General features: G+C 41.6%; 1 protein-coding gene across 1 annotated transcript in view; it reads left to right on the top strand.

The window, feature by feature from the left end:
* The first annotated feature begins 9,446 nt into the window (after nt 1–9,446).
* LOC140724100 (NACHT, LRR and PYD domains-containing protein 3-like) overlaps nt 9,447–26,863 on the top strand; it is a 29,751-nt gene continuing 12,334 nt past the window's right edge. Inside the window, exons 1-8 of the mRNA XM_073038586.1 lie at nt 9,447–9,531; nt 12,421–12,587; nt 16,887–17,058; nt 17,155–17,220; nt 19,292–21,092; nt 22,197–22,289; nt 22,439–22,609; nt 22,830–23,000. Of these exons, the coding sequence (XP_072894687.1) occupies nt 9,474–9,531; nt 12,421–12,587; nt 16,887–17,058; nt 17,155–17,220; nt 19,292–21,092; nt 22,197–22,289; nt 22,439–22,609; nt 22,830–23,000 (2,699 nt within the window). The 5' untranslated portion in view covers nt 9,447–9,473. The remainder of the gene's footprint in view (nt 9,532–12,420; nt 12,588–16,886; nt 17,059–17,154; nt 17,221–19,291; nt 21,093–22,196; nt 22,290–22,438; nt 22,610–22,829; nt 23,001–26,863) is intronic.

Genomic DNA, 26,863 nt, shown 5'->3' with positions numbered 1-26,863 from the left:
TAATTATTCACAGACAAAACAGAAAATAAACAAATCTCATTAGTATTGAACCCACGAGTGTTTACACGACACTTGACAACAATGTGAATCCTTTTCAAAGGGCAGGTTACATTATTCCCGTGTTGTTGAATGTAGAACTCCGCAGCAACATGAAATCTCTCTTTACCATCACCATCTGTACCCAGTGTACTATTGGTTAGTTAGTGAAATAGTTGAAGTCTGTCCCCAGCCATAGAGGCTCATCAGGCCGGTGATTATGCCGGGTTCTGTGGCATGAAGTGACTGAGAGTATGAGACCTCCCCCCTGACAGGACGCCAGTCTACTGCGAGGTTAACCCGAGCATTTTGCCAGTACCCATTTTCAGCTGGGTGGACTGCAGCAATGTGTGGTTGAGTGCCTTGCTCAAGGTAACAGCACGCTGCCTCGGCTGGGGCTCAAACTCATGACCTTCAGATCACTAGTCCAACGCCTTAGCCACTTGGCCGCATGCCATGCATTGTGGGTTAGTGTAAAACTTGTAATGTGACATAAGGGTACCTTGTCTTCAAGTCATTCTTTTATCTGCCCGCCTGTTACCCAGTTTGATACTTGATATGGATCAAGTTGTAATAAATCTGCTATTAATCATGCAGACTGCGTGGCAGAAATCTCAGTCTTATGTGTTTCCTTTGTAGTTGAGTCTGTATGGTCAATAATCAGGTTTGTTCTATCTTGAAGGGGCTTCACTGCATCCAGAGTTACCTGGGATACATCACAAAAGTCTGATTAATCTGGTACTGATCGCGATCACCTTCTCCAGTAATATCCTGTATTTTCTACTGAACTGACTGTATCTAGCTCTCTAATTCTGCTATATTTAAGGTATTGACAGTGAGTACACCTGAGTGATAACCTGGTCCCACTCATTCTAATAGACCCAGTTTCCTTCTATCTTGGACACGTTTAAAATCTCTCCTCCTTTGTTGCCTTCCAAGAAGGTGAGTAAATAACTGTCTCATTGTAGGCGAGCACCATTATTTTGGTTTGATTTAAAAACTACCTGCAGGAGCTGGTATCCTGTACCAAAGTGACAAATTAGCTCACATCTTCTAACACTAATCCCAACCCCTCTGTGTTACCCTGGACTCTGGTATCATTTCAGTTACCTCAGGGTAACATAGAAACATAGAAAATAAGTGCAGGAGTAGGCCATTCGGCCCTTCGAGCCTGCACTGCTATTCAGTATAATCCTGGCTGATCATCCAACTCAGAACCCTGTACCTGCTTTCTCTCCATACCCTCTGATCCCTTTAGCCACAAGGGCCATATCTAACACCCTCTTAAATATTGCTAATGAACTGGCCTCAACTGTTTCCTGTGGCAGAGAATTCCACAGATTCACCACTCTCTGTGTGAAGAAGTTTTTCCTCATCTCCTCGGTCCTAAAAGGCTTACCCTTTATCCTTAAACTGTGACTCCTCATTCTGGACTCCCCCAACATCGGAAAGAATCTTCCTGCATCTAGCCTGTCCAATCCCTTTAGAATTTTATACGTTTCAATAAGATCCCCCCTCAATTTTCTAAATTCCAGCGAGTATAAGCCTAATCAATCCAGTCTTTCTTCATATGAAAGTCCTGCCATCCCAGGAATCAATCTGGTGAACCTTCTTTGTACTCCCTCTATGGCAAGAATGACTTTCCTCAGATTAGGGGACCAAAATTGCACACAATACCAGCTGTGGTCTCACCAAGGCCCTGTATGCTGGCCTTTATAAATCAGAGCATTGAGTATAGGAGTTGGGATGTAATGTTAAAATTCTACAAGGCATTGGTAAGGCTGAATTTGGAGTATTGTGTACAGTTCTGGTCACTGAATTATAGGAAAGATGTCATCAAAATAGACAGAGTACAGAGAAGATTTACTAGAATGTTACCTGGGTTTCAGCACCAAAGTTACAGGGCAAGATTGAACAAGTTAGGTCTTTATTCTTTAGAGCGTAGAAGTTTGAGGGGGGTCTTGATAGAGGTATTTAAAATTTATGAGGGGGATAGATAGAGTTGAAGTGGATAGGCTTTTTCCATTCAGAGTAGGGGAGATTCAAACAAGAGGTCATGAGTTGAGAGTAGGGGCAAAAGTTTAAGGGTGACACGAGGGGGAATTTCTTTACTCAGAGAGTGGTAGCTGTGTGGAACGAGCTTCCAGTAGAAGTTCAGTATTGTCATTTAAAGTAAAATTGAATAGGTATGGGGACAGGAAAGGAATGGAGGTTTATGGGTTGAGTGTGGGCCAGTGGGACTAGGTGAGAGTAAGCATTTGGCACGGGCTAGAAGGGCCGAAACGGTCTGTTTTCATGCTGTAATTATATGGTTATATGGTTAAAAATCACTACGTCTGAAGTCCTGAGTAACATATTTTATGTTCTGTAAAAAGAAGGCAGTCTTTTGAGTAAAAGCAGCTTTTAAGATTGCTCCCCAAAATAACAATCTTCCCAAATATTTTCTTAGAATTCCTTATTTAACTGTCTACCCATGAGCAATTCCTCTCTGAAATGAGGGCATCTCATATCTGGAATAGAGGTGCAGAAATTTCCATTACTTTATCATTTCTTTTGGCACATGTCAGTGTGCATAGGCATTCCTGGGTCCCTTTGTTCTATCGCAGACCTCAGTCCCCTAACACTCACTGTGTAAGTTTTAGCCTGGCTTGTCTTGTCAAAGTGCAGCACCTTGCAATTGTATATGTTAAACTCCACTTGTTATTTTTAAGCCCATTTTCCCAGCTGGTCTAGATCAGTTTACAAACCTTGGTTGTTTTCTGCACTGTCCACTCCACCCATAATCTTGATGTCATCCGCAGGTTTGTGATTCTGTTTGCCCCGTTACTATTTCATCATTCAAATAGATGCTAAACAACAACAGACCCGGCACCGATGCCTGCAGAACACAGGACTAGTGAGTGACACTATTTGCTGGCTCCTCCCACTAAGCCCACATTGAATCCAGCGGACTGCTTCATCCTGAATACTAAGTAACGTATCCCTTTTGGGCCAACCTCCATGGAGTATTTTGTCGTAGATCATGCAGACAACTTTCAGCTTTCTCTTCATCAAACTGCTTGGTAACAGCTTCAAAAACATCTGTAAAATTCATTGGATGTGATCTGCCACTGGCAAAGCCATGTTGAGTATCCCCAATTAGACCCTGTTTCCCCAAACACTTATATATGATGTCCATTATAGTACCTTCCAATAAACAAGAAAAACACTGGATTCCAGTCAGTCTATGTATGTCTATTAAATAGTTCAGTTGATATATCTGTAGCTTAAAAAAACCCAAATTAAAATGTAGTGAGACTCAGTGCCATTCGGGAATTGGATAGTAGAAGTGAAGAACACGTACAAACAAGCTGGATGAACTCAGCAGGCCGGGCAGCATACATTGAAATGAGCAGTCAACGTTTTGGGCCGAGACCCTTCATCAGGACTGAAGGAGGGGGCAGGTGCCCTATAAAGAAGGTGGGGGGAGGGTGGAAGGAGCCAGGTGAAAAACCAATCAGAAGAAAGATTGAGGGCTGGGGGAGGGGATAGGCAGAGGGGAAGAAACCGTTCCTGAATCACTGAATGTGTGCCTTTAGAATCTGTACTTTCTTCCTGATGACAAGAATGTGAGAGAGACAGGTCCTGGGTGACAGGTTTCCTTAATACTATGGAGGCTTGTGCCCATGATAGAGCTGACTAACCTTACAAGTTTCTGCAACTTATTTTCATCCTGTGCAGTGTACCCACCCCTGCCCCCATAGCAGACAGTGGTGCAGCATGCTCTTCACGGTGCATTTGTCGAAGATTTCGTGTGAATCTCGAGCTCTGAATGAAATATAGCCACTGACTTGCCTTCTCTGCAGCTGCATCGATATGTTGCATCCAGATTCGAATATGTGGTTCCTTTTTAAAGACAGGATGCTTCCACTGAATAATGTAGACCAAGCTATTTCACTAGGAATAAGGAAACAGAAAAAAAATCAACTTGCCTCATCAAAAGGGGAGTGTGTTGTGGGATGATGCCACTCATGTCCTTTACATTCATTTATCTTGAGCAGCAATTACTTGTTCCAATTTTCAGAGCTTATAAAAAATAAACGTCTTCAACTAGTTGAGAGATTTGTGAAATGATAATGAAATCAAATGCATCATCAAGGAAAGAACTAGCACTGAGATACACAAACTGAAATGTGAACTTTACTCTCGTCAGCTCGAGGACAGATTTAGCCTGTTATAGAACTGCAGTTGTTACCTTGAAGCTCGTCTCAGGAGAGCAAGTTCATGGGCCTGCTGAACAACATTCCTTAAATGCAATAATCAGGAGCAGACTTGCTTCATCACGTTCTTGTTGCCAAGTTCAGCACAGATACAGAGTAAACATGTACAATCACTATCTGTGGGACATAACAAGAGAAAAACAATTGAATACTTAGCAAGCAATGCGTGTTATATTGGTGTCTGGGGGCCAGTGATGTTACAGAAACCCCTGCCCCTATCAACTGGAGTTTGCTGTGGGTAATAAACGAGTTGTGGTGTGAGAAGTATAATCTGACTGAAGCTGAATATCGTATCGGGCCTGAGCTCGCTCACTTCCTCTGAAGCACAGATAGAAGGGCCAAGCGAAGCATAGTCAGTGTTACTGGACATGGACATGAGAAAAGTGAACACATACAAACATGCTGGGTGAACTCAGCAGGTCGGGCAGCATCCGTTGAAATGAGCGGTCAATGTTTCGGGCCGGGACCCTTCATCAGGACTGAAGAAGGAGGGAGCAGGGGCCCCATAAAGAAGGTGGGGGGAGGGTGGAAAACTAATCAGAGGAAAGATCCAGGGGTGGGGGAGGAAACGTTGACAGCTCATTTCAACAGATGCTGCCCGAGCTGCTGAGTTCATCCAGCTTGATTGTATGTGTTGATTTGACCACAGCATCTGCAGTATACTTCGCGTTTAGAAAAGTAAGTAAATTGCCAAACTTACTTCAAAAGTCCAAGTTGCAGTGAACAGCTTGATTCCGAGCAATCACTGAGCCTAGGAGGTAGATGTGAGCTTGGTTAATGTTTACCAAATGGAACTGGAATTTACTCAGTGCTTGCTAATTTAGCTCTGCAACCATAATGTTGACTTTCTGGGTTCAGAATCAGGAGGGTACTCACGAAGTAATATACTGAGAGAAGTCATCCACCGTGTTCATCTCAATCACTGTCTGCTCGCACTATCAAGACACTGAACAGTAATTGAACAATAATGCTCAGAAATTACTAAATTATCAAATGGACAATGGATATGTGACATATTGATTCTTAACAGAATTAGCAGGGTTCCTCAACGATTATAATTAACAAAGTGGCTTAGTACTATATTCCTCCCACACCCACTGCTGTTGGGAAGATTAATGAAATTGTCCCCCTTCCTTTGCAGTTCTGAACATTGAGCCAGAGATACAGATTTTTAAGGACAGTGCCGCCCAGACCATCTCCACACACCTGTGTTTCCAGTGACAGGAGGTTGGTTCACCCCTCTGCACTGATCTCAGTTTCTGAGATGACTGAGACCGGAGATGGAAGGGTGGCAGCAGCTGGGAATTTGTTTCATTTATACGTTTGTGCGATGTGGCATTGTGTGCAAGATCAGCCTCATTTCCTGTTTCTAAATGCTCTTGTATTAAATGTACCACTAAGTCATTTCTAGGAGGACCATATAAATCATCTCCAATGCAGGGGTTTCCTCATGGATATTTGAGAGGAGGTTCCCTTCTTGAAAGGACAGCCGCCAGCAAATTATTTAATTACTTGTCCTTCATTATCACCAGTATAGGGAGGGTACGCTACAATGCTATGTATTATTACCTGCACTGTGGTCAAGAATAGCTCTGTCAAGACACATAGTTACTGTTCCATCATGATCCTCATACAGTGAGCATAATATACGTAAGCACAATGATGTGGCCATTTGACCATTTGATGCTCCATTGGAGTATGATGGGTCTACCTGACTGGCAAGACGGCAGTTTCTGCACCTTGAGAGCTGTGTCAGACGTGGCTATGAGCAGCACTGACCCCCACAGGGGACTATATTGGACTATCCTGTTTACCCTGTACCTAGCTCGGACCTTACATACAACACTGAGCCATGTCATCTGCAGACATTCTCTGACATCTCAGCAATAGGTGGATAAAGTGAAGTTGGTAGGATGAGTACAGGGCCCTGGTGGAGGACTTTGTCAAATGGTGCAAGCTGTATCATCAGTAAAACAAAGGAGATGGTGATGGACTTCAGGAAGACTAAGCCAGCACTGCTCCCTGTTACTGTTGGTGGTGAGGACGTGGATGTGGTGAGGATCTACCACTACCTGGGATGCACCTGGATGACAGGCTTGAGTGGAGCACCAACACAGAGGCTGAGTACGAGGAGGGCTAGAGACACCTCTCCTTCCTCTGGAGACTGAGGTCCTTTGGAGTATGCAGGTCCCTCCTTCACATGTTCTACCAGTCTGTTGTTGACAGTACAGTTTTCTATGCGGTGATGTGCTGAGGCAATGGCATCAAACAGGCTCAATGAGCTGATCAGAAAGTCTGGCTCGGTTATATGAGTCAAAGTGGACAAACTGGAAGTTGAGTTAGGAAGGCGGACTGAAATTCCTCATGAATTGTAGGGTGATCAACCGAACAGTAACATTTGGGTCCGATTGTTGAATTCATTAACAAGTCGGAGGACAAGTGTTTCTTTGCCGATAGACACTGCTCCAGGAGGCAATGTTGTCTCCATGGGTCCAGGATAGTGAGCGGCTGCAGGACATTCAGAAGCTGTGATTGCAGTCCAAATGGTTACCCATGACAGAAACGGATAGAGCAGTGAAAACCTGCTGGTGTAACCTAGAGAACACGGAACGGTGTTATAAAATGCCAGTTCAAAGTGACTAATATCTGATTTACCAACCGTGTCATACATGGTTGGGTAGAGAACATGGAACGATGTTATAAAATGCCAATTCAAAGTGACTAATATCTGATTTACCGACCGTGTCATACATGGTTGGGTAGGGAACACGGAACGATGTTATAAAATGCCAGTTCAAAGTGACTAATATCTGATTTACCGATCGTGTCATACATGGTTGGGTAGAGAACACGGAACGGTGTTATAAAATGCCAGTTCAAAGTGACTAATATCTGATTTACCGACCGTGTCATACATGGTTGGGTAGAGAACACGGAACGGTGTTATAAAATGCCAGTTCAAAGTGACTAACATCTGATTTACCGACCATGTCGTACATGGTTGGGTAGGGAAATGGGAAGGTAGAGCAGATTACTGAGTGGCTGTAGAATAAGGGTGTTGGGAATTATCTACTACAAACTGCTGTAGAGTTGGAGTCATTGAATAAGTTCAAGGTGGAAGGCTTGAAATACCGAAGAATCTGGTGGTGCCGGGGAGAACTGTGATGTGGTCATCAGGGGATTAGGATTGCAGACACGGTGCTCTGCTCTGCTCCCAAACATGGTTCTACCTTACGTCTGAGAGTAGCAAATCTAACGACGTTCCAATTTAAATGTTTGGGAACGAGACAATTAACAATATGGTAAAACAACAGCATGAGAAAGCTGTGACACGGACCTGTGAAGGTGATGCACTCAGTGTATTTCCTCACGTTCTCAAAGTGGTCACGTGGGTTTCCAACTGGTAACTGATTCTAACCTCTTCCGGAAATCCATGGGTAGGTTAATGCTTCGCCACCGGCTGCTACACTGCTGTTAGGCATTGGTAATCACGACAGAGCTGCTGCAAGGACTGTGCTTTTCTGTGTTGTCATTAAATATAATGGGATGTAATCTGAGTGAGCAAAATCCTGATTGACACTGACCTCCGATACCTTTGGTGTGATCTTTTCACATTCTTCATTTAGGTTTACACATTCTCCTTATGTCTTCCAAAAACATGTTGGTCGTTTAATTTTTCGCCACAATTGCTACAGTGTCATTAGGTATTGGGACGTCATCTGAGTGAGCAAAATCCTGATTGACAGGAAGAAGATTGAGGAACAGAACTTGTGAATGCTTATTGAAATGGCAAAGGACCAGGTAACGATCTTGTCAGAATGGAACTGAGTGTTCCAGTGCACACGACACCTGCAAATACTGCAGGCAATGAGGGTGCAATCATAGAGGGCTTTTGATCAGATCTCATGTCAAGTGTGGAGTGAATTCTGATATTATTTTCTCAAAAAGACGATACCCTGCAGATCGGGAGATGATGTAATGAAAGAATTGGAGTTTAATTACCGGAAGTTGCGTCGGTGTATTGTGAGAGACTAAATGGGCTGAATGTTTAGAAGCCGGAAGGGGCCTCATTAAAATGTTTACACATTTTGAAGTCCCGCACTGGAGCATGTCTGCTGAATGCTTTGCTGGGCAGTCTAGTTGCAAGTCAGACACTGAATAGCCTGTGAGCAGTTTAGCAACAAAATGAGGAGAAATTTCCTCACTCAGATGATAGAAATACTGTGGAACTATCTTCTGTGGCAGGTACGCAAAGGCTCAGGCATAGATCTCATTTAAAATGATGACTTTTTTTTGGGAGGTAAAATATCCCAGTTTGTAGCAAGGGTGAGGAAACATAGAGGAGGCCTGACCCAAAAGAAGGGCAGCAGAGGCGATTAGCAGTGAATTATAACTTTAATACTGCAGCATAACATAACAAGCCACAAGGCCACAAAACAATAGGGAACAGAAACTGAACAGAGCAGGCTGCAGGATAAACTTTAGGGAAGGAGAGTGAAAACTCAGGCAGCCAGTTGAGATCGGCTGGATAGATGAGTTGTTAACAATTGTGGGGTTACATAGGCAGAATAACACTATCATCCGGGTGGAGACAGGGAAGTGCCTGCACATCTCCAGAGGACAGTGTAGACCTGATGGGAAGAAATGGGAAAACAAGTTGTATGGGTGAATGATGCGAATTAACTTACCACTGCCTCAGTGTTTTTACATTTATACTCCAATGCATGACGAGGTGGGGCGAGCGGGGAGGCAATCACTGAAATAGGTTACATTTTAAAAACAGCAAGTATGAAAAGTGATGTATTTGAATCGTTTACATACTATAGGGGCCATTGGGATCAGGAGCTGGGTCTGTGATTCTTTCTGCATGATGTCAGGAGAACTTTCCTCTGGAGACTTGCATGGGCTCTGGGATGGGAGGGGTGTGGGGTGAGGTCAGACAATCTGTGATCAGCTAGATTGTAATCCAGAAAGGATGGGTCCCAGGAGATTGGACAGTGTGTAGCCCACTAGGGCTGGGCTCCAGGGGATTTGAAAGTGCTCGAATGGGCAAAGAGTAGATGAAATGTGCGTAGGAGTTTTCAGGACAATGTTTTTCTTCTCAAACTAATTTCCTTATCATCCTATTACTGTTCTATGCATTACAGAGCACCCGGAATTGGAACGCTGATCGCCATTATGGATGATGTCACAAAGATGACAGAGGATCTTGAGATATCAACAAGGACGGACAAGGGTGTGTTACAAATGTTTTACAAATATTATTGTGCCTCCTGACAACTGAGCAGCATCTGGCTTGCAAAAATGCATTTTTACAGAGAAGATAAATAACCTGAACTGAGGGAAGGGGTAGAGCACAATTACAGCTACAGGGGGAACGGGAACTTTTGAGTAGTTGTCATTAGCTGGTCTGTCTAATGTATGAAAAGATATGGGGAGAAGGCAGGAGATTGGAGCTGAGGGAAAATGGATCAGCCATAATGAAATGCCAGAGCAGAGCTGATGGGCCAAATGCTCCAATATCTTATTGTTTTATTAAAACAGGAGACCACACAGAATGAAATGGCCGTGAATGGCAGGTTAGACACATTAGTTGGAGCATGAGAGCAATGAGATTAGCCGGAAGAAACGGCCAGTTGGTCTGACGTTAGAGCTTGGGACGTTGTTGGAGTCGGTTGTTAAGCTTGAGGTCTCAGGGTATTAGGAGGCATATGATAAAATAGGCTGTCGTCAGCCTGGTTTCCTTAAGGGAAAATCGTGACTGGTGGAATTCTTTGAAGTAATAAAAAGCAGGATGGAGAAAGTAGTTGATGTTGTGTTGGATTTTCAGAAGGCCTTTGACAAGGTGCCACATAAGAGGCTGCTTACAAGCCTCGAGCTCATGGTATTGCAGTTAAAGATTCTGGCATGTATAAAGCAGTGGCTGATTGTCAGGTGGCAAAATGTTGGATTACAGGGTGGGTTTTCTGGTCTGCTGCCGATGACTAGTGGTGTTCCACAGGGGTATGTGTTGGGACTGGTTTTTTTGTGTTATATGTCATTGGTTTTGATGATGGAATGGATAGCTCTGTTGCAGAGTTTGTAGACAGTATGAAGATAGGTGGAGGGGTACGCAGTTTTCAGATTGTAGAGAAGCTACAAAAGGACTTACCGGTAGTCAGATTTGCAGAATGGGCAAAGAAATCACGATGGAATATTGTGTCAGGAAAAGATACAGGGAGAACCCAGGAGTTTGGAACTTGGAGAAAAAATGGATGAGCCATGAAGAAAATGCAGAGGACTTGATGGACATCATTACACATGATGCAATTTTGCTCCTGTATCTTACGGTTCTATGTCTGCTCCGGGGAGAAATGAAAAGACCAGCAGTTGAAACCAATTCTAAAATTGGAAGCTGGTGGGAAAGTAAGTGTTAGTGTTTAGTGTGAAAAACAACTGAGGTGGAATGTCCTGCTCCTCTGCTCAGTCTATGGACAGAATTAGATTTTTTTAAACAGATATTTAGTTATTCTGATAGACGTGAGTTTCTGATGAATAGTTATTAATGGTGGTATTGGTGATTGACCATTGTAAGTACTAAATCTAATCATTTATCAGATGTCAGTGGCACAAGTAAGGCAGTTATTGTCTGTCTAATTGTAACTTTGATAACTTCTGATCAGATAGTCAGATGTGATCCCGTATCCAAAGGATGGAGCCCAGTATTCATAGGGACGGGCTTGGAAGGATCAGAAAATGACAGACAGACAGAGAGACATACTTTATTGATCCTGAGGGAAATTAGGTTTTGTTACAGTCGTACCAACCAAGAACAGTGTAAAAATATTGCAATTTAAAACCATAAATAATTAAATAATAAGTAAATTATGCCAAGTGGTAATAAGTCCAGGACCAGCCTATTGGCTCAGGGTGTCTGACACTCCGAGGGAGGAGTTGTAAAGTTTGATGGCCACAGGCAGGAATGATTTCCTTTGACGCTCAGTGTTGCATCTCGGTGGAATGAGTCTCTGGCTGAATGTACTCCTGTGCCTAGCCAGTACATTATGGAGTGGATGGGAGACATTGTGCAAGATGGCATGCAACTTGGGCAGCATCCTCTTTTCAGACACCACCATCAGAGAGTCCAGTTCCACCCCCACAACATCACTGGCCTTACGAATAAGTTTGTTGATTCTGTTGGTGTCTGCTACCCTCATCCTACTGCCCCAGCACACAACAGCAAACATGATAGCACTGGCCACCACAGACTCGTAGAACATCCTCAGCATCGTCCAGCAGATGTTAAAGGACCTCAGTCTCCTCAGAAAGTGGAGATGGCTCTGATCCTTCTTGTAGACAGCCTCAGTGTTCTTTGACCAGTCCAGTTTATTGTCAATTCGTATCCACAGGTATTTGTAATCCTCCACCATGTCCAAACTGACCCCTTGGATGGAAACAGGGGTCACCGGTGCCTTAGCCCTCCTCAGATCCACCACCAGCTCCTTAGTCTTTTTCACATTAAGCTGCAGATGATTCTGTTCATACCATGTGACAAAGTTTCCTACCATAGCCATGTACTCAGCCTCATCTCCCTTGCTGATGCACCCAACTATGGCAGAGTCATCAGAAAACTTCTGAAGATGGCAAGACACTGTGCAGTAGTTGAAGTCCGAGGTGTAGATGATGAAGAGAAAGGGAGACAGGACAGTCCCCTGTGGAGCCCCAGTGCTGCTGATCGCTCTGTCTGACACAGTGTTGCAAGCACACGTACTGTGGTCTGCCAGTCAGGTAATCAATAATCCATGACACCAGGGAAGCATCCACCTGCATTACTGTCAGCTTCTCACCCAGCACAGCAGAGATGGGGGCGCCGGGCCGGTGATATCGGAGAGTTGGCATGTGAGATTGAGCAATATTGTGTCAGCTCTGAGTCTGGGGTGCAGTGGCATCAATGGAGGGAGAAGTAGAATAATTTATCTGGTCTTTGCTGAATCTTTGGATTCAGAACTAGACTGTGAGCTGAGATATTTGGTGAGCAGTCTCCGGAGTGGCCAATGTAAACGAATGCCAACTGGGCCGGCTACGTGGTGCTCATGTCGAGGGAACAGTCATGGCTCTTGTTTTAATTCACCCTTCGTATTCACAGGTCCGATGACTACAGTCTCTGAGCACACCTCACAGTGGAATGAGGAACAACTATTTCAGCTGTCAAAATTCTACCGGGAAAGACTGAAACAGGCGATTGAAGAACGTGTGGAAGAACTCACTGAAATGCTGAGACTGGAAGGACACATCAGTGATCAAGAGCAAGAGGTGAGCGGGAAAAATGTGGTGATGTCTGCTGGTTCTAACATCACAGAACTGAAGGTATCCAATGGGAAAGAAACCACATTGTCTCTTCTCCCAGGTCTGCAGCTGTTTGACGTAATACTAACACTGATCTCTGAACATTGTTTTGACAGATCTGGCATCAGCACTGGAAACTTTGAGCTGGGGTGCCGGGAACTGGCTTCTGGCTGATCTTTCATTATCATGTTATCGTCAGGGTTTTATAGATTTGTTAAATGTGCCTGCAGAAAAGGGAATCTCGGGGTAGTATGTGATGAGATATATGTGCTCTGATAATAAACTTTCCTTTCAACTTTGGAGTTAGGGAAACCCATTCTTTCCAAACATAACATGCTTATCACAGTGGCAAGTGAGCAGTAGGAATGTATCATGCCTGGTGAACAGCTGAGAGTTAAAATTAGATCCAATCGTTCTACAAAGCTGCTGTTTAAGTTCAGTCAGTCAACTCAACCTCAATAAAAGATAGACCTTGCAGATGGTGACTCAAGACAGGTTGAATCACGGCCGTCTTTTCCAAGTTAGCTAAAATTAACGATCATCCCAGCCCTGGCCATCGCCGTATCAGTTCGTTCTGTAGTGTGAGAGTCACGAGCTTCTCCAGATGCTTTATCAGTGATCATTCTGCCATCAAGGGCTCCAGGTGGGGTGTCTGGGAGGGGGTGGTGATGGCTGTCTATTACACAAAGTTCTGTTTATGACTCGTCTGCACATGTGGCAAGATATAAACAGCCCTCAGCCCGGGCTGTGGGCAAATGCATAGTTAGCAGTGACAATATCCAATAAACGAGGGTGTGTGCACATTCTCTTGACATGCCTTGACCTCAGCTCACCATTAGCACCCTGGAAGACAGAATTTGCAGTTAATAGCACCAGTTTACCGTGTTCTGTGTATGAACCCATTCCACCTGATTCCATCTGAAAATTTCAGTGGAATGATCCAACCTCCCCACAACAAAAACCACATCAACCATAATACCGTCAGCAAAAGATTTAGTTACATCTTTAAAAATACTCAATTAGTATAGTCATACAAAGATAAAGAAGGGAGGAAGAGAAAAGAGAGGAGATTATAGGACAGTTAGACGTACCTCAGTGGTTGGGAAAGTGTTGGAGTCCATTATTAAGGATGAGGTTTCGAGGTACTTGGAGACAAATGATAAATGTCAAAGTCATATGGTTTTTGTAAAGGGCAATTTTGCCTGAAAATTCTTTCAGGATTCTTCAAGGAAGTATGAAGCACCGTGGACAAAGGAGAGGCAGTCGATGTCATTGACTTAGAGTTTCAGAAGGCATTTGATAAGGTGTTACAAGAAATATACTGGCATGGATAGAGGAATGGCTAACAGCCAGGAGGCAGCAAGTGGGAATAAAAGGGACATTTTCGAGTTGGCTGGCAGTGACTAGTGGTGTTCGTCGGGGGTCAGTATTGGGACTGCTGCTTTTCACAATGTTTGTCAATGATTTAGTGGAATTAATGGCTTGTGGCAAAGTTTATGGATGATCTGAAGATACGTGGAGGGGCAGGTAGTGCTGAGGAAGCAATGCGTTTACAACAAGACTTAGACAAATTGGAAGAATGGGCAACAAAGGGCAGATGGAATACAGTGTTGGAAAATGTATGATCATCTCTTTTGGTAAAAGGAACAACAGTTATTATTATCTAAAAGGGGAGAAGATTCAAACATGAGAAGTACAAAGGGACTTAGGGGCCCTCGTGCAAGACTCCCAGAAGGTTAATTTACAGGTTGAGTCTGTGGTAAAGAAGGCAAATGCAATGTTGGCATTTATCTGAAGGGGATTAGAATATAGTAAACAAAGAGAAAATGCTTAATATTTATAAGACACCAATCAGGCCGCACGGAGTATTGTCAACAGTTTTGAGCCCCTTATCTCGGAAGGGATGTATTGCCGTTGGAGAGAGTCCAGAGCAGGTTCACGAGGATGATTCCAGGGATAAAGGGGTTAAAATATGAGGAGAATTTGGCAGCACTGGGCTTGTACTCACTGGAATTTAGAAGAATGCATCGGGATCTCATTGAAACCTACAGAACTTCGGAAGTACTAGATAAAGTGGATGTGGAGAGAATGATTCCTGTGGTGGGGAATCCAGAACGAGATTTGAGGTGTGACCTTTTAGTACAGAAGTAAGAAGGAATGTTTTTAGCCAAAGAGTGCTGCCTGCATCTGTGGATTGCTCTGCCAGAGACTGCGCTGGAGGCCATCCATAGGTATATTGAAAGTGGAAGTTGATAGATTCCTGATTGGTTGGGGCATCGGAGGATCTGGTGGGAAGGCAGGTGTATGGGGTTGAATCGGATCCGGGATCAGCCATGATAAAATGGTCTAATTCAGCTCCTATGTATTATGGTCTTATGGACAAGTGTAAGCACAACAGATCCCACAGATGCTGGATGTCCAGAGCAACACAAACAGATTACTAAAGGAAGTCAGGAAGAGAATGTACAGTCGTGGCTTTGGGCCAAGACATCATCAGGATGGGAAAGGAAGAGTGAAGAAGCCATCAAAAGAAGATTGTGCTGGAGTGTGGTAGTACACTGTGGCGGATGATAGCTGAAACCAGGTTTGTGGGGAGGTGATAGGTGGTGAAGGCAAATGGCAGAAGATGGAAGCTGATAGGAGAGGAGAGGGGCCATGTGAGAAAGTGAAGGGGGAGGAGCAGCAGATGGAAGTGATGGACAGTCGAGGAGAAGAGAACAAGTGATTGAGGATCAATAATCGGGACTAGTTAAAAAAGAGAAAATGGGAGGAGAAGAAATTACTGGAGGTTAGAGAGGTGAATTTTCTGCCATCAGGGTAGAGGCTACACCGACAAAACATGAGGTGTTGCTCCCAAAACCTGAGCGTGGCCTCATGCTGGCAGTAGAGGAGGCCATGGTCCCAGTTTCTCATGCTGGCTTCTCATCCCTTCCTTTCCAGTCCTGAGGAAGGATCCCAGCCCTGAACGTCGTTTGTTTATTTCCCTCCAGAGATCCTGCAGGATCTGCTGAGTTCATCCAGCATTTTGCCATGTTGCTCATGAACGAGATCACAAACTGTCTTTCCAAATGAAGATTAATCCTGCCTCTCTCATCAGTTTCTAATAATCACCAAGCCAGCGAGGTTAGTCAAGAGGCATATAATCACCTGTTTTATCTCTGCTGTCCTTGAATAAACGTGAAAAAATGGGACTTCTGTTTTTCAGTAACATAATGACTGGCGAAAGAAGGATTCATTCACCAGATATCAGAATCAGATTTCAGGTTTAATATCAGTAGTATATGTCGTGAAATTTGTTAAATTTACGACAGCAGTACAAAGCAATGTTTCTAAACAGATATTGAACCCACAAACTACCTCACTGCATTTTTTTCTTTTTCTTGCACTACCCATTTCAACTTAGTAGTGCAAAGATGTCAGGAAAAAGAAGCTGTTCCTGAATCGCTGAATCTGTGCCTTCTGACTTCTGTACCTCCTTCCTGATGGTAGAAATGAGCACAGGCAATATTCTCTGAGTATGGAGTTTAGTAATGATGGATGCTGACTGCCTGAGGCACTGCTGCTTAAAGATGTCTTGGATACTACAGAGGCTAGTGCCCATGATGGAGGTGACTAATTTTACAAGTTTCTGCAACTTACTTCGAACTTGTGCAATAGCCCACTCACCTCCCCCAGCCCCACACCCTTTGCCCTATTCGAGAGAGTGCTGCAGCCAATCAGAATGTTTCATGGTACTTTGTGAAAGTTTTTGAGTGTCTTGGAAGATAATGAAGATAATTACTGATTAATGTCTTTCCTCGTGTCAAATAGCAGCCCAGTTTAATTCAGATCCGGCACTGAGGTACGTCTAATCTGTCCAATTTCGCCTTGTTTGAAGAACCTTCTGAGGCATCCTCCCTCGGTTTTGCAGTGACAGCCTCGCAGATTAATAATGCATTGCTTCCATCTTGCATTCCCCACAATTATCAAACTTGAAGCTTCTTTATTGATAAATCTGTATAAAGTTGGATATTGAACGACACAGGAACTGATCACATTAAATCTGCATTGATCATTCCCCACTCTAGTACAACTAGTGAATTCAGATTTTATTAATTTTCATTTCCTGTTTTACTGCTGATGACTCGATCCAGGGATCGCAGAACGAGAGACGAGCCCGTCCAGTGACTGCACCTTGGCTGCTGTGACATCCCATAACTGGGCAGTGACATTCCTCATGTGCTACGTCAGTACGCTCCTCAATATATTTGTTTTTGTTATTTATAGAAAGTTACTGAACTTGTGAGGAAGCGAAACCGGCCGGAGGGTTCGAAGGTATTCTTCAGCCTGGTGATGGGGAAAGGCTCCCGAGCCCGGAGGGTGATGTGGGAAGCATTTGCGAAAATGCGAAACGAGTTACCGAAGTTGGACAGAATATTGAAGGAAATCCAGGAGCTCGGTAACGTAAAACAACACATTGAACACAAAATTGACAATAAAAAAAACATTGTAGATGGAACAATATGATTCAATTTTAATTTATTGATTTAAACAGGGGCTGATATACCGGAATACATGAACATCAGTCAAGGGTTAACCGAACTCCCACCTCAGTTAAAAGGTATGAGATTTCACTTTCTGACACCGCTCACTTGCCAGAATCAATGTGAGCCTCAGATGCTTGTTCTGAGGGTTGCACAGTCTGGGAGACAGAGAAAAAAAAATCGTTTGATTCAGAGGAATGATTGCGGAATGCAACACCAGTCGCTCAGCTGTTTGCAGTTTAAATTTTTAATCATCGAATCTCTGCCAAATATTGAAAATGTGACAATGAATTTTATTGACTGACGTATCTGTTTAATGCCGACAGGCCCTGAACACCTTGCACATTCTGTGACAACCGTAGACCAGTGTTCAGATCCTGATGAGCCGCTGAGCCTCATTAACTCCTACAATGGTTCTGATGTACTACGAAACCCCCACACACGTTACACACGTGACACCATCATGATTGAGCTCAGGAGCCATGAGATGCTGTAATATTGGGGCACTTTAAAACTCTGGTAGGGCCACACATAGAAGGTTGTGTTCAGTTCTGGTTGACTCCTTATTGGGTAGATGCAGAAACTTTAAAGAAAATTCAAAGGAGATTTGCCAGGATACTCCCCATATTAGATTACATATCCTGGAGCAATCTAGGACTTCCCTCTTTTGTGTGAAGGAGGATGAGAGGCAACTTCATACAGGTGTCTAAGGTGATAAGAGGCAGAGGTAGAACCTACAGCCATCACCCTTTCTCCCCGGGTGGTAATGGCAATGTTCTCACCAGAGAACATACATTTATTGTGATTGGAGGAATGTGTAGGGAGGACTATGTTTTGCCGAAGCAGATTTCTGGATTTGGCAAGAATGTACGTGCAGCATTCTTCACCAGTGACAGCACGTGGGCTGCACTTCTCTGTGAGCAGGTATTCTAAGGTCATCCGCCTGCAAGGCAACGATTCATATGGACATAATTACGATCGATACTCGGATCAGGGCTCAATCTGTGTGCTTGAGCATGGTGGCAATCTTATTAGCCAGTGTCTCCATCACAAAGGCCATATGTATCGTTTCCCAGGACAGGCTGGCTGTATCACACCGGGGAACGGGTCTTGCGATGCAGAGTAGAAGCCTTCTACCACTGCTTGCTAGCTGGCCATCTGGTTCAACAGGTTGCTGCCTAGATTACAGGGAGTGAACTCTAGGAAGAGTTCAGATAAACGTGGCTTGTTTTCTCGGGATTGGTGTTGTCAGAGGGCAGAACTGACAGAGGTTTTTAAGACACTGATAGCTGGAGTTGACAGCCAGTATCTTGTTCCACAGGTTTGAAATGATTAATGCTGGGAGGCATGTGTTTAAGGTGAGATGGAGATGCTCTGAAGGAGATGTGTCAGGACACAGAGTGATGGGAACCTGGAATGTATAGCCAGGGTTGGTGATGGAGAAGTGGTGGACAGGGACAATTAAGGGACTGTTAGACACGTAAAAATTAAAGGAGGGGAGGAATATGGATGGTACAGGCAGAAGGGACAGAGTTTAATTTCGCATTGTGGCTGCCCATTCTATCCAACCTCATTTTCCTCTGCAATTGAAGATATTCAGATTTTCTAAGGGCTTCATTAGGACAGTGACCTGAAAGGTTAATACTGCTTTGTTCTACACATGTGTTGACTGTTTTGATAAGTTCTTACAGTAAATATTTTAACTTGACAAAACATCGCTTGTCAATATGAAGATATTACAAATTCTGACATTGCTCACATGTCCAGGCAGCATCTACAGAGGGAAATAAACAGTCGACATTTCAGACTGAGACCCTTAATCATGTGGATTTTCAAACTTTATCCTAAAAATAAAGTACCTGGAAATTAAAGGGTCTTGAGTTGGTCAATGCAGGCAGTTGCAGTGGAGTATTAGAGGCATGTTCACCTTCACAGCAGACTGTGCTGTGAAGATTCGATTTTTTAAAAAATATTTTTGCATATTGGTTACAGGCCAAACAGCTGTGTGTTGGTGGAATTTCACTTTCAGCAGTAACAAACATAACACTCTTGAGTTAACTGTTGGCATTCTAGTGATTTGAATTTTGCATGTATCCCTATTCAGTTGAGAATTTAACTGTGTCAGTTTTCTTTCTGTTCACATGGAAGATGTTCATGAGAAACATAAGAAAACACTGCAGGAAGAAACTGAAGAGCTCAGAGTGAGCACGATTTTGTTGAGTGAGAAGGTGAAGGTTTCCAAGCTGGTTGATCGATACGCTGAGCTGACGGTCATTTCTTCTGTTCGAGAACGGAGGTTTGTGGAACACGAGCTGCTGGCAAGAGGCCGAGACCATGAGGAGTGGAGAGAGAAACAACTTCGGGGAGAGTTGGAAAAAATCCATGCCGATCAGTTGCTTCAAAGCAGCTTTTCCCATAGTGTGACTTACTGGCAGCAAATAAAGAGATTCTTCGGATTTGACTCTGTGACTCCGACATCAGTGAACAGAGTAAAGCCTGGGAATTCAGCAGCAGTGGCCGGTGTCCCGGGGATCGGAAAAACAACAATGATGCAGAAGATTGTTTATGACTGGGCCAAGGGGAATATATACCAACACTTCCATTTTGTGTTCAGTTTCAAATTCAGGGATTTAAACACCATTAATTGTGAAATAAGCCTGAGGGAACTGATTCTGAAGCAGTATCCTTACTTTGAGAATGTTCTGGGAGAAGTCTGGAAGAACCCAGAGGGATTGCTGTTTATATTTGATGGTTTGGATGAACTAAAGGATGCAATTGATTTTACTGAGAGTCTAAGAGACGCAGACCCTCAACAACGCGGTGCAGACCCAGAATTCCGGTGCCATGTGTCGGACATCGTGTACAATTTAATCCAGCACAAGCTGCTCCCAGGGTGTTCAGTGCTGGTGACCACCCGCCCCACTGCGTTACATTTATTAGAAAAGGCAGAGATTAGTGTCTGGGCTGAAATCCTGGGATTTGTTGGTGAGGAACGGAAGGAATATTTCATCAGACATTTTGATGATCAGACGGTGGCAGAAGCTGTTTTCAAACACGTGGAGGAGAACGAGATCCTGTACACCATGAGCTACAACCCCTCCTACTGCTGGATCCTCGCTCTGGCACTGGGCCCCTTCTTCACACAAAGAGACAGGGACCCACAGCGAATTCCCAAGACCATCACCCAACTGTACTCCTACTATATTTACAATATCCTGAAAAACCACGGCCGTGAGATCGAGAACGTTCATGATGTGTTACTCAGGGTTGGTCAGATGGCCTTCGTGGGAGTGTCTGAGAGGAAGATTGTGTTTACAGATGAAGATTTGATAAAGTACAATCTGCAGCCTTCCCAGTTCCTGTCCGGGTTCCTGATGGAGCTTTTGGAGAGAGATAATTCTGCTCGGAGCGTGGTGTACACATTCCCACACCTCACCATCCAAGAATTTGTAGCTGCAGTCGCACAATTCCTGAATCCACATCCCGGGGATATCCTGACATTCCTCACTGAAGCCCACAACACGACCGATGAGCGATTTGAAGTATTTCTCCGTTTTGTTGCTGGTCTCTCCTCCGGGTCAGCCTGGCGCTGGAAGGAGTTTCTGGGTCCATTTCCTGCCGATACAGCCTGCCGGGTGATTGACTGTGTGAAGGAGGAGATCAAACGTCGGAGTGGAAACACAGAGAAAGAAGTCGATAAAAGGAGCCTCCTGAACACATTGCACTATCTGTTTGAGTCTCAGAATCATGGGCTGGCTCAGGACTCACTGGGATCTGTGGAAAAACTTTCACTCAGTGGACTGCGACTGACACCGATTGACTGCACGGTCCTGTCTCATGTCATTGGGTTCTGTGATACAGTAAAGCACCTCGACCTGGATCACTGCTACATTCAGTGTGAAGGACTCCAACGACTGGCACCCAGTCTTCACAGATGCCAAGAGCTGGGGTAATTCTAAATATTTAGATTTTCTAACAGTGAAATTTAAAGATTTAATGTTAAAAATCTTTAGACAAATAGCAAGACCTGTGCCATTGTTTGATCGGTTTGCCGGTGACTAAATGTCTAAAGTTTGTCATTAGCAAAGACTAACAGTATCTGATCCCTTCTCCTGGACAACGGCAGGAGCACAGGGAGCAGCCACATCTCCATTTACTGCCAAAGGTCAGAGCACAGCTCTGTTGTCAGTGGGCGATCTGAGCTTCTTCTAGGTGGCCAGATGTTAGCTTAGCTTAATAATGACACAGTCCTTTGCACTTTTCAATCGCCTGCACCCCTTCACCCATTTCTAATCTTCTGCCTCTCTGGGGCAGGCAGTCAAAGTGCAGGCACAACACCCACAATCTTCATTGTCCAGTCGGTGATACATTGAAGTTTATAGCAGCCAGCAAATAGTTACAACATACCGGCTGCAGCAATTATCCTGAGAATAGAGACATAATCGGACCAGTTTTCTGGCTACCCTCACACCACACATTAACTGCCAATGATCTGTTTGCTGATTATTGCTCTGCTTGAGACAGGGGCTACAGAAGTTCCTCAAGAATATTTGGGTTTGAAATGAAAGGCATTAATAAAGGCATTGGTACTTTAAAAAATTGCATCTCCAGAAATTCTGCCTGTCCAGAAAAATGCCTGGAAGGGTTTCCCAGCTGCTTTTCATGTAGATCGAGATCATACTGGAATATTACACATGGCAGATCGAGTTTATCTTTAATTTTATGGAATGTGGCCCTTCCTCTGTGAAATCTGGGATTTCATGTGCATTGTAAACTATGCAGGATCACAAATATGAACTACATTATAACAACAAAATAATTCACAAAGCAAAACTGGACAGAGATAAGTTTAGAAAGAGCAACTAAAGACACCTTGAAAACAACTGGGATAAAACATATTGGGATTTATTCTTAGAGCAAGAACAGTTTGGCTGAGAACTTCTTCACTACTTTGAAAAGTTTACTTGAAATATCAGAATGGCAAAATGGCAGAATGGCATATCAGGTCAGGTCTGATTCAGTTTGAGACTCACAGCTCTCTCTCTCCCTTCAGATTGGCAAACAATGAATTGGGTGAGGGTGATTCAGCAGTGAAACTGATCTCTGTAGCTCTGACTGACCAGGGCTGTAAAATACAAAAACTGCGGTAAGTACCATGCTATGAAAGTCTGATTCTCTGATTATATATTGAACAGAACACAATTAACATAACTACTGGTAAAATCTGGTGATCTATATTGAGTCATTTCCACTGAGGTCTCAGTCTCCCTTTTATCTTTTCATTATGGACACCAGATTGGGCAATAACGGTATCACAGACTCTCAGACAGCAATCCTCACCTCTGCTCTCGTTAAAAACAGCTCACTGATCGACCTCGATATGAAAGATAATAGACTGGGAAATACAGGTGTAAAACAGCTGTTAAGAGTTCTGAATAACTCGGAATGTAAAATACAGAAACTGGGGTAAGTAGTGGAGAATGGTAGATACTGTTTCTAATTGCTGTTGTATGACATTAGCTTTATTATCAGGAACACAGATTGAATGGTGTACTGATGTTCTCTCTGTCTCTCCCCAACTCTCTCCATCTCCCACCCAACTCTCTCTCTCTCACCCCACCCCTCAATCTTCCGCTCTATTATACTCATCCGTTTCTGCTCTCACTCTGATTCTCCTGGTTACAAGGCTGAAGAACAACAGTTTCACAGCCTCCTGCGCCAAGAATCTTGCCTGCATTCTCAGAACTAATCACTCTTTGATCAAACTGGAACTGGATAACAATAAGCTGGAGGATTCAGGAGTCAAACTGCTGTCTGAGGCTCTGCAGAACCCACACTGTAAAATACAGGAACTGCGGTAAGTACGAGACTGAGAATTTGTATTCACAACTTTTTTTTTTTTTTTTAAATTTTATTTAATAGAATTTTTAAATGATTACAAGTGTAGAAAAAAAAAGTATGTGACCCTTCCCCCCTCCCCTTAATCCCTCCCCCCTAACTTCCCTATATGAAAAAAATTAAGAAAGAAAGAAAAGAAAGAAAGAAAGAGTGCCTGGTTGTTGGAAGGTCTCCACATGCTCCATGGAGTTCTTAATAACTTTAGTATATGTATTTATTTCTTTCCCCAAGTAACCATTAATTTTCTCTTCAGAGCACCTATATATTTAATCCTGTCTTTTGTAAATAAGGGCCCCAGATTTTCAAAAATGTTTCATATTTATCTCTTAAGTTATAAGTAATTTTTTCTAATGGAATACAGCCATAGATTTCTTTTTTCCAACAATCTATACTTAAATATGTATCTGATTTCCAAGTAATTGCAATAGCCTTTTTGGCTACAGCCAGCGCAATTTTTATAAATTCTTTCTGATATTTATTAAGTTTGAGTTTCGGTTTTGTCCCTTCAATATCACCTAGTAAAAGTAATATTGGATTATGAGGAAGTTTTATTCCCGTAATTTGTTCCAATAAAAGTCTTAAATTTGTCCAAAAAGGTTGAATTTTAGAACAAGACCATGTAGAATGTAAAAATGTACCAGTTTCTTGTTTACATCGGAAACACTGATCAGATAAACTTGGATTTAATTTATTTATTTTTTGTGGTGTAATATATAATTGATGTAAAAAGTTATATTGCACTAATCTTAACCGAACATTTATTGTATTTGTCATACTGTCAAGACACAGTCTTGACCAATTTGTTTCTTCAATTTTAATATTCAAATCACTTTCCCATTTTTGTCTTGACTTATGGACTCCTTGTTTAGTTGCCTGGTTTTGAATCAAATTATACATACAAGATATAAATTTTTTAATATTTCCTTTTTGAATTAAAATTTCTATTTCTTTAGATTTCGGCAATAACATTGTTTGACCTAGTTTTTCTCTTATATAAGCCCTTAATTGAAAGTAACAAAATAAAGTGTTATTTGATATTTTATATTTATTCTTTAGTTGATCAAATGACATTAATATACCTCCTTCAAAACAATCTCCTATATATTTAATCCCTTGTTGAAACCAATTATATAAAAGTTGATTGTCCATTGTAAAAGGAATAAGTCTATTTTGAATTAAAGATCTCTTTGCTAATAAAGATTTTTTTGTCTCATCATCAACATTTATCTTATTCCATAAATCAATCAAATGTTTTAATATAGGAGATTCTTTCTTTTCCCGTATCCATTTAGATTCCCATTTATATATAAAATCTTCTGGTACGTTTTCTCCTATTTTGTCCAGTTCTATTCTAATCCATGCAGGTTTATCTTTCTCAAAAAAAGATGCAATAAATCTAAGTTGATTTGCTTTATAATAGTTCTTGAAATTTGGAAGTTGTAACCCTCCTAGATCAAATTTCCATGTCAATTTTTCCAACGATATTCTTGACATCTTACCTTTCCAAAGAAACTTCCTCACATATTTGTTTATCTCTTGAAAAAACTTCTGGGGTAATTGTATTGGTAATGATTGAAATAAATATTGTAGTCTAGGGAATATATTCATTTTTATAGTATTTACTCTACCTACTAATGTTATTGGTAATGCCATCCATTTATCAAGATCCTCCTGAATTTTTTTTAAAAGTGGTAAATAGTTTAATTTATATAAGTTTTTTGTGTCATTATCAATTCTTATACCTAAATATTTTATACCATTTGCCGGCCATCTAAATTGAGTTATTAATCGACATTGACTATAGTCTCCATTAGTAAGAGGTAAAATTTCGCTTTTATCCCAATTTACTTTATAACCTGATATTTTCCCATATTCTTCTAGTCTATAAGATAATTTACCCAATGAGTGTAATGGATCTGTTAAATAAAGTAGAACATCATCAGCAAATAAATTAATCTTATATTCTTCCTGATTAACTCTAAAACCCTTAATATCTGGGTCCATTCTAATTAATTCAGCTAATGGCTCTATTGCCAACACAAACAAAGCAGGTGATAATGGACAACCTTGCCTAGTTGATCTTGTTAACTGAAATGGTGTCGAAATTTGACCATTTGTCACTACTTTAGCTTTGGGATTAGTATTCAAGGTTTTAATCCATCTTATAAATGGTGTTCCTAATCCATATTTTTCCAATACCTTGAATAAAAAATCCCATTCCAATCTATCAAATGCTTTTTCTGCATCTAAAGCAACTGCCACACTCATTTCCTCCCTCTTTTGCGCTAAATGGATTATACTAATTAATCGGGTTACATTATCTGCCGATTGTCTATTTTTGATAAATCCTGTTTGATCCATATGCACTAATTTTGGTAAACATTTAGATAATCTATTAGATAAGATTTTTGCTATTATTTTATAATCAGTATTTAATAAAGAAATAGGTCTATATGATGCTGGTTTTAAAAGATCTCTATCTTTTTTTGGCAACACTATTAAAACAGCTGTTGAAAAAGATTCTGGAAGTCTATGTGTTCTTTCCGCTTGATGTATTAACTCCATAAAAGGAGAAATTAATAAATCTTTAAACTTTTTATAAAATTCAGGCGGAAAACCATCTTCTCCTGGGGATTTATTACTTTGAAGTGATCCTAGAGCTTCTTCAACTTCCTTCACTGTAAAAGGCATACCTAATCCCTTCTGTTCTTCCATATCTAATTTTGGAAGAGTTATTTGTGCTAAAAATCTTTCTATCTTAGCATCATCGTTTTTTGATTCTGATTTATACAACTCAGAATAAAAGTTCTTAAAAGCCTCATTAATTTCTAGAGGCTTATAAGTAACCTTATTCTCTTTTGTTCGGATTGCATTTATTGTTTTGGAAACCTGATCTGTTTTTAATTGCCATGCAAGGACCTTATGTGATCTTTCACCTAGTTCATAATATCTCTGTTTAGTTCTCATAATTGCTTTTTCTGTTCGGTATGTCTGGAGTGTATTGTATTTTAACTTCTTATTGATAAGTTGTCTTCGTTTTTCTTCTGTCATATTTCTTTGAGATTCTTTTTCTAATTTTATAATCTCTTTTTCCAATTGATCTATTTCTATCATATATTCCTTCTTAATTTTAGAAGTATAACTTATTATCTGACCTCTCAAATATGCCTTCATTGTTTCCCACAGTATGAATTTATCATCAACTGAATGTAAATTTGTATCTAAAAAGAACTGAATCTGTTTTTTCATAAAATCACAAAAATCCTGTCGTTTTAGTAAAATTGAGTTAAATCTCCATCTATAAATTGATTCCTCTTTATCTATCATAATCATTGTCATTATTAAAGGAGAGTGATCAGACAATATTCTTGCTTTATATTCCACATTTTTCACTCTATCTTGAATATTCGTTGATAATAAGAAAAAATCTATCCTTGAATATGTTTTATGTCTATTTGAATAAAATGAATAATCTCTTTCTTTTGGATTGATTCTTCTCCATATATCAATCAAATTTAGATCTTTCATCAATGATAGAGTTAGTTTTACTACTTTTGATTTTGTAGTAGCCTTTATTGATCTATCTAAAACTGGATCTAGACAAAAATTAAAATCTCCACCTATTAATATTTTATCATGTGCATTAGCCAAATTCAGAAAGACCTCCTGTATAAATTTTACATCGTTTTCATTTGGTGCATAAATATTCATAAGTGTCCATAGTTCTGAAAAAATTTGACAATGTATAATTAAATATCTTCCTGCCGAATCAATTAATACATTTTGTATTTTAATTGGTAAGTTTTTATTAACCAATATTGC

Source organism: Hemitrygon akajei, unplaced genomic scaffold, assembly GCF_048418815.1.
Source record: "Hemitrygon akajei unplaced genomic scaffold, sHemAka1.3 Scf000161, whole genome shotgun sequence".
Lineage (NCBI taxonomy): Eukaryota > Metazoa > Chordata > Chondrichthyes > Myliobatiformes > Dasyatidae > Hemitrygon > Hemitrygon akajei.
Note: the sequence above shows the minus strand (reverse complement) of the source record. Positions and strands in the feature narration are given on the sequence as shown.